The sequence below is a fragment of the Brachionichthys hirsutus genome, chromosome 9 (genome assembly GCF_040956055.1).
Source record: "Brachionichthys hirsutus isolate HB-005 chromosome 9, CSIRO-AGI_Bhir_v1, whole genome shotgun sequence".
NCBI lineage: Eukaryota > Metazoa > Chordata > Actinopteri > Lophiiformes > Brachionichthyidae > Brachionichthys > Brachionichthys hirsutus.
In genome coordinates, this window is record NC_090905.1 from 2,288,852 (window position 1) to 2,300,445 (window position 11,594).

Sequence of the window (11,594 nt, forward strand, 5' to 3'; positions counted from 1 at the left end):
AAGCTGACTTTAGATTTTTATGAACATGCCACACACATACAGACACGGAAAGTGCACCTCTTTGTTCTTGTGTGTACCATCGCTGACATACTGCAGCCCCTAGTATGAAACTTAACCATCACAACTAATTGTCCAACCCAACTCTACCTATGTTACCCTAATTCTGATGTATACCTTAAAACCAAGTTTGAATCCTTTCAGAGTGAATGAGACCTGTCAATACAATCATCTTTTATAAATGTTTATCCATGTTGGTATAGAAAAGATCTCATTTGCATCATTGGTGCTGCAGCAGCCAAGGTATACAAGGAAAAGAAAAGTACTGAAATGATGCTTAATGTTAATACAGAGGCAATTTTCTTTAAGTATCCATATTTGTCTTGGCAGCTGATCATTTTGTGAAGTGTATGCATTTAGTTTATCATTAAATGAGTTTAAAACGCGCCGATTTGAAAGTTCCATTTAATGCCCCGTCTTGCACCCACACCTATAGTCACATCCGTACAGACACACTAATGCCGCTGGGATGAATCAACATTTTCCTACCGTTTTACTTCCTGTCATTCATCAGTCTAGTTGTGAAAGAAGAAAAAACACATTAACGACCCCTGCAGCGACGCCAGTCTCCCAACCTGCCTCCTAAGGTGAGGCTGGGGCGATCTGATCCATCGCCAGAGACAGCGTAGTCTGACCCACCAGCCTGACACCAAACAAACCCTGCATGTAATCAGGGATGTTGATGCTGTACCTGCGGCTGACCTGGTTCCAGAGGACCCTCAGTAACGGTGTTATGGTGCGCCTCCAGGCCAGACATAGGAAGCACTAATCATAACAGCATTTAGTCGGCTTCTACTGTAGGTGAAGAATCTGTAGAATTACTACATTTTAGGCAGACACAAATGTTTCAATGACCTCTTTCAAAGTTTTGTGCCAGATGGTTTTGGGCATCCCGGGTCAGAATCCAGCACGTGCACAATTCTGCACATGGGTCAGAAGAAGTTGGTGCTAAACTTGGTGCCAAAAGGCAAAAATAAATTGTGGGATTTTGTACAAATGTGCCTTACGACACAAACAGAGACCACAGACGCCTCGGAAAAGCTAATCATGCAGCATGTTACCTGAAGAAACCTGAAAATAGAGCAAATCAAAAAATACCAGAATCTAAATAAAGTATAAAATGGAAGAATGAGAGTGGGAGGGAGGGAGAAAGAGAGAGAGAGATGGATTAGTTGTTGTTGCTTGTCCATGGTGTCCAGAGAACTTGAGCCACATTCAGGAAGAGGCACTGCTGCTGGAGGCTGATATGTGTGTGGAGGAAGTGGAGGGTGCGTAGGGGCAGGAATCACCCTCCAGGCAGGAAAAGGCCTGTGGAGGCGATGGCAGGGATCGAGGTGGAGGGTCTCAACTCCTGTCCTGATTGTTTTTTGCACACTAACATTGATCGAAACACTAATCACAGATCTTTGTTGTCATCAGCTAATAAATAGGAGGAATGCAGAAAAGACAAAATTGGTGTCAAAACACGGATGCGCAAAGACACTTTCAGAAATGACTCACCGGTTCGGCCTTGCTTCTGTGCACCATTTAAAAAAACAACAAGCTTTTATATACCATCATGCTCAAGTTCAAACAATAGCGATTCTTGTTTTTTTTCATGCACAATTAATGAATGAATGCCAAAACCTGCACCTCTGTGTTTGGGATGGAAATCATAGATTGTTTTATTTTGTATTTTTATGCCTTAAAAGAAACTATCCTACAAAAACACTGCTTGATCATAAAATATTTTATATTAATGAGAACATTTGTTTTTTCGCAGCAGCTGGACACAGCTTGGGTTTTATGCTCTCTGGCGGTTTCCATCTACCGGCCCATGAGAATGGATCTGTGTTGAGATTTAACAAGCAGCCAATATAGACTATACTATACGGCTCTCAAACCCGATCATGTACCCCACTAAATAATTTGACAGATGGACACTTCCAGAGGAAGCTGCCGATACAAATCTGTTCTGCAGGCCAAATCGGGAAAAGGAGCAAGCACTGTGTAAAATATTATTACCATCTGAGACATTCAACACAAATTCCTTGCCGAATGGGGGGGGGAATAAAAATGCACATTTGAATCCTGTTAAAAATGTGTTGGCTTCTACATGACTCTCCCAAAGATAGCAGGTCCCCAGACGTGTAGCGCAGCGATGCACGGAGGAGCTGTAGCTGCGCTTGTGAGAGCATTTTACTGCAGCGAGGTGATTTGTCACCATATGGTTAAGAGTATGTTCGCACAACCATGACATCCAAAGCAAACAGTCAGGGAAGGGAGAGTACCGATTAACACGCCATTTGGAGAAGCTCAGATCATTAAATATGCACGTGATTGCTTCTTAGAGCAGCTAGTTATCAAGCTTTGTGTTTTCTAGACAGCAATAAGAAATATTCGTTCACTGTGAAGAGTTAAAATAAATTAAATGTACTCTAAGATCAAGAAGCGAAGGCTGGAAGTCTGATACCCTTTTCCTTTTCTTCCTGCTTTGTGGATAAATTATCACACCTGCAAGACGTGGCAAGTGCTCAAGTCAAACAAATTACGCGTTTCCAACTGCATATTAGCGAGGTGGGTAATGTTACACTGCTGAGCGCATGTAGTCAAGAGACTCTTATATCAGATTAAATGATATGAAACAACATCTGTGTTGAAAATAGGTCATCGCAGCAGCAGAGGGGATATTCAAGTGAAAAACAGAAGGGGCTACATTTCCATGCATTTTGCAGCAACTAGATCGAAAGCATTTAATATACATAACGACAATAAAAGACCCCTCAGAATGAGGCTGTAAGTAGGATGTGTCTACATTTAAAAACAGATAAGCAGAGAGCTTCTCATTTCCAGATGGAGGCGACATATATGGCTCACAAATGTGTCATCAATGCGTGTCTATCGCCTCGTAAAATTTACACCAGCCTCAAATGGAAAAGAAACGAATGGAGGGACACTCAGCCCAGCCTGCTTCGCGCTGTTGCTCGTCTCGTATTGGTAGTTAAAGGCCAGGCACACGCTTGTTTGTCACAAACCCGTTCCTCAGGTCCTCCTGTCCATTGTTTCGGCGGGTTTGACACGTGTTGTTATTTCCCTTCGACCAACCAAAGGCTTCACATCTTCCGCCAGACGCCCACCACTTGTCTCAGAGGACAGGCTATAAACATCCCATGACAGAGGAAGAAGGGAAAGCCCCAGCCTGTCTCCAGGAATCTTATCCAGATTCTGATCACAGTTCCACCAGTTCTCCTGAAGACCTTGGTTTTGTTTACATGTTGTAAATGTATTGAACATTTGTCCATAGCCGCTATCTTTATAATGACAATTCTTATATTGGTCTACCGATACTTATCACAGATGATCAACAAGCATGATCTCCTCCAAGTGGAGTGCATTTCTACATATCATAATCATTACTGAAATTCCCAAGATTGTGGCTGGTCCTCCTCAGATTTGGTAGAATGTCTGTGATAATCCTACAGTTAGCGTGCAGCTAACAGCCTCTGTGGTGGGAACGCCTTGCTGACTCTTTCAGTCGATGCTGAGTTATCATTTTACTGTCCCAACCCAGCCATCTCCCCCAAGACATGCAGCTGAAGCATCCTGGAACATATCGAGGCAGGGAGGGGAGGAGGAAGAGTAAGGGAGGGAGATGTAAAGAGGCAAGGTCCATTGCTGAGTGGTCAGGAAGCGGCCCCATTGTTTTCAGGGTCACCTGGTTTTTTCTTTCAGAGACACCAGAGGTCCGATCACTCCCCTCAGTACATCTTAAATAAACAAAACTCCTTGTCACCAAAAAAACCTTTATCTTGTCTGATTTCCTCGCTCTTCTGAAAAGGACTGAGAAAAGGGTTTACATTTGAGACAAACAAAGTGAGGCGTGGTGCCTGGCTAGCGCACGAACTAAACTACACTTACATGCACTCCCAGAAGACCCATAAGCAGATAACAAAACAGGTTTACTTTATAACCCACTGGAACTGCATTTGCATGAACCTCACATCTGTTTACAAAAAAAAAAAAAAAAAAACTGGCTGGACCGGTTTCACTCTTGAACTCACAAAGTTAGCTTGAAAATTATGAATTATTGCCTACAAGTAAAGCTTTAATTATTTCTGGTTTGGCAATGTTCTGTTACAATATAACCTTCACATGGGTCTGCCGTGCTATTGGACAGAAAGGCGCTACAGGAGGCGGGACAGAGCACACCTTTAGTTACAAAGTTACCCATTAACTTGTCCTGGCAAGCAGCTGTCGAGCACACCTTGCTCTACCTTTGCATAGCGTATCGTACAGACGAAACAAAAGAAGATGTAGTTAAGGTTGATGCGGAACGTGAGATCGGATGCACGGCAAACGAGGTTCCTTAAGACAGTGGACATTACACAGACAGGCGTTCAGGTAAGGCTGGGAAATTCAGCTGGTCCTCTCAAAACAAAGTGTGTCGCATTGTGTCATCCGACAATCTTTACTGCACTTGCTTGATGGGTTGTGAACTTGTGACTTAGCTGAAGAGTTGATAATGCAAACAATCACCAGATTAGTCAGATTAGTCATTAGTATTACGCTTAAAAAGCGTAATACTCATAGCCAATGTGCTTTCGTAACAGCAAGCGAGCAGCGATCCACCATTTCCTGCACCTGCTGCATGCTGGTCTCGCACGGTTTTCACTGGAAACAGGAATGCATTATTCGCAGCTTCATACACGATCAGTATTTCTCTAATAATGGAATTCAGGTGCTTCAGCTTTAAATGTAAGGATGCATACATTGTGGCGAAAATGCACATTATGTAATGCATTTGCTAATTAATATAATGCTAAAAGGGTTAGCTCATAGCCAATGTGACCCTTCTCTGTTGACATTAAGCCAGAGCTCGAAGGCAATAAGTAAACAACACTTTGGTGCCATTATGACATTGCCTTTGATTAATATTAGAGGGTTATATGGGTTGAGCATTAATGTGTGAGTTTAATAATCATGCTCAGAAACCAGTTGTTCTCTCAACTTGCGGCCATTATCGTTGATAGAAACAAGGATCTCACTTACAAAGTAAGATAAAAATAACAGAGAGAGAGAGAGGGAGCGGCTTGCTACTCTCTGGATGGTTGTGACGACGGCCAGCTGAAGGGACATTTGTTTTCAGCTTTCTGTGTAATTTGCGATTGTCTAACCCATCATTTGCGCTTTTCCTCAAGTGATTTAGGTGATTGACGGTACGGAGACAATGCATTGCATGCAACAGGTTGTCAAAATTAATTTGGATGTCCACGCAATATATTTATATTTAACCTTTTGATTTAAATACAATGAAGCTCTTTGCAACAAGCTGAGTGGACGATGAAGTCAGTCTTCCCCGTACTACGGTGGCCCTGAAGTGCAAAACACAACAACAAATCGTAGCGCACACAATAAAGAAGGAATCGCGCAAACAAGAAAAAAACACACACACAAATAAGAAATCACGCAAACAAGAAAAAACACACACACAAATAATAAATCACGCAAACAAGAATAGAAAACACACAAACAAGAATCGAAATCACGCAAACAAGAAATGAAATCACGCAAACAAGAAATGAAATCACGCAAACAAGAATACAAAACACGCAAACAAGAATACAAAACACGCAAGCAAGAATCAAAAACACGCAAGCAAGAATCAAAAACATGCGAACAAGAAATGAAATCACGCGAACAAGAAATGAAATCACGCGAACAAAAATAGAAATCACGCAAACAAGAAATGAAATCACGCAAACAAGAAAACTCCAAACCGGAAATGCTAAATATCGGACATGCAGAGGTCCGGATGATGATTGCTGAGAAAGTTCATTTGTAATTATGGCTGCCACCGAAGACATTATCAGTAATTATTTTGATGCGGGACACACTTATGATGCAATAGTTGACATGCGGTTGGTTCATTGTCCAGAATCCCTTGAAGTCTCTTGCCGCAACCACTGCAATAGTTCGGCCGTTCTTCTTCGGGTAACTTTTTACCACAATGACGGCAAAACATATTTTTGTATCTCACGCTGTTCTCTTACCTACTACTCAATTGCTACTAATTGCTGCTCAATTACGGGAAACCTGTAGCGAAAGTCAGAATGATTGACAGTGCTTCTGTCCAATCAGCAACCAGACCCCTCATGTCCGATATTTAGCATTTCCGGTTTGGAGCTTTCTTGTTTGCGTGATTTCATTTCTTGTTTGCGTGATTTCGATTCTTGTTTGCGTGATTTCGATTCTTGTTTGCGTGATTTCATTTCTTGTTTGCGTGATTTCAATTCTTGTTTGCGTGATTTCGATTCTTGTTTGTGTGTTTTGTATTCTTGTTTGCACGATTCCTTACTTGTGTGTGTGTTTTTTTCTTGTTTGCGCGATTCCTTCTTTATTGTGTGCAATACGATTTGTTGTTGTGATTTGCACTTCAGGGCCACCGTACTACGCCACATCGGGATGGCCCACACACAAACAGCTTTTAAATCCTGCCTTCACACTCCTTTTTTTATTTACAGACTTTTAACCCAGTCTAACTTTTTTTGAGTTTGGTTCTGCTGGTCTAAATGCTTTTTTTTTAATTTTAATAAAAGTACCTCAAACCCATACTTGATTATTCAACACCAATAAATTGACATACCAACCGCATAATTAAATTTCAAACCATGAGATGAATTTGTCTGTTCACAGTAATGTAATCGTGACCCATGAGCGGAACACGGTTTTTGATGTTTAATTCAGCTTGATGACTGAAAGATCCTTCTACACCCTCCAGCCATCATTAGTGTGTCTCTGAACTGACATTCCACTCTCAATTTGGGGCAATGAGACTTAAAACAATGATGAAAAAACTGAAACTGTTCTTTGGGAACGATATTCCAACACTGACTGCTGCAGACGATGCAAACTTGTTCATATATATGCTCACAGAAATGTGTGTCAGACACAGTAGTTTTTTCTCCCCGGCTTCTCTCCCATAGCTCCCAGTCCTTTGCAGCTCAGTGTATATTTTGTTGTGCTTTGCCTGTGCGAGGAGAGAGCAGGAAGAGATAAAGGCAACCCTGTTGGCGTGTTTACAGCCAACACTGATGAAGAGAATAGCTGCAGAAGGAGAGAAGGAAGAGGCCTAATGGCTGGCGCTGAGCAGCCGGATCACTCTTGCTGTGAAAAATCACCTCAGAGACAACAGAGAAAGAGAGGGAGACGCAAATCTGTAGCAGCCCAGTTTGATTTGGGTTCATTCCCATAGTTATTAACTGCAAAACAAGCATGCATTATTAAACAGACAATCTCAGACTCATCCCGTCCCATTTAAATCCATGTAGGAAAACAAAGCCCAGACAATCTGAACAAGAAGTTAACATTCATGAATCTCCATCAGAATTTAATTGGGTCTTATACATCTCTTTTGCTTGGGATCAGAATCCAAATCTGTTTCCACGCATGTATATATATAAACACAAAGCTATTTGTTCACCTTCCTTTACACACATACTGTGTGAACTTGCTGAAACCATAGGGCGTAGTAAGTCTGTCCACCCTTTGCAGCGGTAACAGCATCAACTCTTGGCATTTTTAGGAGTGTGTTTATGGGATTTTTTTTAACCATTCTTCCAGAAGGGGATATGTGAGACACTGATGAGGACAAGAAGAGCCTGGCTCGCGGTCTTCATCCCGAAGGTGTTTTATCGGGTTGGGGTCAGGACGCTGTGCAGGCCAGGCCAAGTTCTTCAACACCAAACTGCTCTCATTCGTGTCTTTATTGAACTTGCTTTGTGGACTCAAACTGTTCCCACAAGGTTAGGATCACCGCACCAGGGAGGAACTCAGTGGGCTCCTGAGTGCGAACCATTCCTTCATTCCCGTTTGTAGAAGTAGACCGCATGCCTCGGAGGTGCTTGAGTTTATATACCTGTGGCCATGGAAGTGATTGGAACACCCGAATTCAATGACTTTTATTATTTATTATTTATTTAAATCCTTATTTTATCCGAAGGGGATAAATGTCAAGAAGCAAACTATTTTCCTTGAGACCATAATCTTGAACGTCCCAAGGAACACAATACAGGTATAAAAAAAATAATAAAAAAACTACAGTTGGTACACGGTGAACTTGTCTGACAACATTATTGCAACGGCGGTGAATAAAGAGAACCAGCATGCAAATAGCTGCACTGTCCACAAAGACTCTCTCTCTTGCTCTCTCTCTCAAGTATATCAATATATCAAGTGGAAGAATACATGAAGCATGACACTTTTTCAGTCATTTAATATAACATAATTCAAGGAATAGTGCTCTGAACAATTGTTTTTTGCAAATAAGTCAACTTTAAAAGTTAATGATGGAGGACTTGTATTGTCTTTGAACAAATTCGTTTTCTCCCATGTACGTTCTTTATGCTAGCCTAAACCAGCCACCAGCTTAGATTTGCATTCTCATTTAGTGCGTCACCCAAAAAGCAAACATTTTCCAAAGAAAGCCAGTGTCTGTAATACAACGGCATGTGCCCCATCCACCTCACCTTCATATGTTGGCAGGTTTCACAGGACATAATATCCTGTGGGCTTACTTTTATAGGCCTTGGCCAATCATTAAGCATCCAGCTCCTGTATTGTGACACAGCCGCAGTCAGTGTTCTGTGCTGGACCTATGGAGGAAGGTCCTACAATATGTGGGACTTCCTGTTTGCGACAACACGTTTCCTGTTGTGGATAATATCCTCCTGAAACTCCTGTCAGCTTGCGCTCAGTTGTGACTTCTGGATATAAAGGATCCAGGCAGCGCATTTTCTGTGAAAATATTCAGGTCATTTGAGCGTTCGGGTTATTTGGCTCAGTTATGAAATATGCAGTTACTGCCACAAAGAGTCCAGCACTATTCAAAGCTGTAATGCACACGGGATACAAGGTTTACATCCTCTCAATGGTGTCTGAACAGAGGAGTTCCCTGCCACTCAACCTTGCCACCTAGTGGATATCCCAATAAGCAGGAATCCTGACTGCCTCCCTCATCTGGGGAGATTCCAGCCCTGCAACATTTCCCTCAGATTATTCATAATCTTAAAAATAAAAACAACCCTAACCATCTCTGCCCGTTCTCTCAGCAGGAAAAGCTCCCAGTTCACATACGACATACGAGTGATGGACCTCCCTTGATCCATGGCTTCATGCTAGAGTTCATTGTGGCTGGGAGCAAGCGGCAGTTCTCATCCAACCGGAGGCAAACCGAGCCACACAGCAGGAGTCCGACCACATAAGAGATGGAAGTGACTTCAGACGACACAATGTTTACAGCCACACCGGCAGTAACACAGAATGGTAAGAATTTGAAGTTACTAATAGTGGATTACATATTTGGTCCAACTAGTACGAGGTGGGACCGAGTTGATTTAGATATTTCGGTGCTTTTCAACAATAACAAGGATGCAAACCAGACTTTAAGATGAAACCAGGCACAACAGATTAATGGATTTATTTTGCTCTCTTGCAGTCACTGGGAATGACCCGAGAGGTAAATACTACTCTCACAAGTGGGAGTTCATGGTTGCTGTCCTCATCATAGCTCTCTCCATCTCCATTTTCATCGCCCTCCTGGCCAAATGCCGGGTGCTTCGGCGTTACCTTGCCAGCTACAGGCACACGCGTCTGAGGGAGGCGGACAGCGTCAGCCATTGTGAACCAACAGGTTTGTTTTTACCCATAAAACTGTTCTTAATATTTGAATGGAAACTGCTTAGCACATATCTCCACCAAGGTCAAACACATGCACGTACCTGATCTGGAGCCACGGGAAAAATCAGGACATAAATCACATGAATCGGAATATATCCAAAACTGTAGAAGCCAAGGCTTATTGTTTTAGCTACACATTGGTGTTAGCTGTGTGTGCTAGCACTGGGCTACTGTATGTTATCAGAGCTGGATTATAATCTGGATCAGGGTTACACTGTCTCCACACATAAACATGATATCTATGCACATAAAAATAAATAAATCACAATCTATGAATTATTTCCTCAGAAAAAATAAATAAAAAATGATGCACCGACATTGACTTTACTCCAAAATGTAATAGTTTTGCTGGATTTATATCAGATGACATTTTTCATATGTCATCCGATCACACAAATGTAGGTTCAGATGAATCCTGCAGTCTTCTCTGGGGTGCTTTCCCCCTCATTTGTCCAAATACAATCCTCACAGATGGAATATAATACATATCCGCCACTGATCCTGATGCATGTAAAACTGTTTCTGCTGCTGCAGGCCTGGAGGTGGGATTTAGCATGCATGGAAGCAATGAGATCAACCCTCGCCGCTTGCCTCCTTTGAATCAGGAAGACGACGACGACGGCTTCATAGAGGACAACTACATCCCGGCCAGCGAGCGAGCGAGAGCTGCAAGAGCAGCGGAGATTATGCGGGACACGGAGGATGAAATGGATGAAATCAAATTTGCCGTTACCTAATAGGACTGTCTCTGCATTCACCTCATCAGCTGTGCAAACCATCAATTCCACTCCAGCCTTCTCGTTGTTTCACCTTTTGTTTGTTCAGATTCTAAATGTCAGACACAAAAAGATTTATGAAGTGCAAACATGTATATTAATGCAAAAGTACGTTTCTAATTTAAGACAACAACATGACTGAAAAGCAAGTACAATTTCTGTTTCCAAACGGATATGTTTTTGTTGAAGTAAAATCAATTGATCATCTGTAAATAAGATCCAACACTGACATTAGGGTCTGCTGGCTGTCTTTTGTTACATTGCTGCTGATTGGTTGATTTACAGCTCAGGATATGCAAAAGCTCTTGTGGTTTAGGCAGAAAAGAACAGCTGTGCCAAGAGAAAAGACAAATATTTCACTTGTGCAGTATTGTGTGTAGTATCGTGTCAGAGAGAAGGAAGAGGTGCAGATATAGTAGCGTGCATGAGCACAGATAACCATAAATGTCATGGTCATACGGATAGTTGGTCAACTATAATAAACACATTATCCCTCTTTAAATTAATCTTGATTTGATTGCTGATGTTAGACTTTTAACAACAGTAGAGCAGTGATTGAATCTGTACTCTTCTACTGGAAATTCTGCAAAAATACAAAATAAATGCGACTTCAATAAAAAAACAAATCTACTTAAAGCTGGAACAATGTGACTGCTTGAATGGGTCAAATTCTGTAAAAAAATGAATGTGACTTTTGAGGACTACTTTCTCGTCCACTTTGGTCTTCGCGTGCCTCAGAGGTAAAAAGTAAATACCCGTCAGACTCACAGCTGCTGCGTTATCTGACAGGCCTGTGCAAAGCCGTCAGACGAGGCTCTTACCCGGAAACGTCTATCAGCTGGAGCTACACCGGAAGTGCACTTTCAAAATAAATGTCAAGATTTTGAAGTTACAACACATACCCCCACAGGTTTTTGTTTATTGATATATTTTAACAATCTCAGGCTACAAATTTAAAGGTATTGTACTGTAGGCTGTGCATGGATTTTTTTTTATTAAACATTATCATGTAAATCTAGCAGTAACTATAGTATAGCAAAGTTATGG

General features: G+C 41.8%; 1 protein-coding gene across 1 annotated transcript; it reads left to right on the plus strand.

Annotated features, from left to right (window-relative positions):
* The first annotated feature begins 9,236 nt into the window (after positions 1-9,236).
* c9h1orf210 (chromosome 9 C1orf210 homolog) lies at positions 9,237-11,182 on the plus strand. Its single transcript, XM_068743927.1, has 3 exons — positions 9,237-9,357; positions 9,530-9,724; positions 10,306-11,182. The coding sequence occupies exons 1-3, from the start codon at positions 9,300-9,302 to the stop codon at positions 10,506-10,508; spliced, it is 456 nt and encodes a 151-aa protein (XP_068600028.1). The 5' UTR covers positions 9,237-9,299; the 3' UTR covers positions 10,509-11,182.
* The last annotated feature ends 412 nt before the right edge of the window (positions 11,183-11,594 follow it).

Bases quoted from the DNA above. Each gene is read 5' to 3' on its own strand.
- c9h1orf210 (XM_068743927.1), top strand. From the start codon at position 9,300: ATGGAAGTGACTTCAGACGACACAATGTTTACAGCCACACCGGCAGTA. The intron at 9,358-9,529 runs GTAAGAATTTGA...GCTCTCTTGCAG, and splicing joins ACCGGCAGTAACACAGAATG to TCACTGGGAATGACCCGAGA. The intron at 9,725-10,305 runs GTTTGTTTTTAC...CTGCTGCTGCAG, and splicing joins CAGCCATTGTGAACCAACAG to GCCTGGAGGTGGGATTTAGC.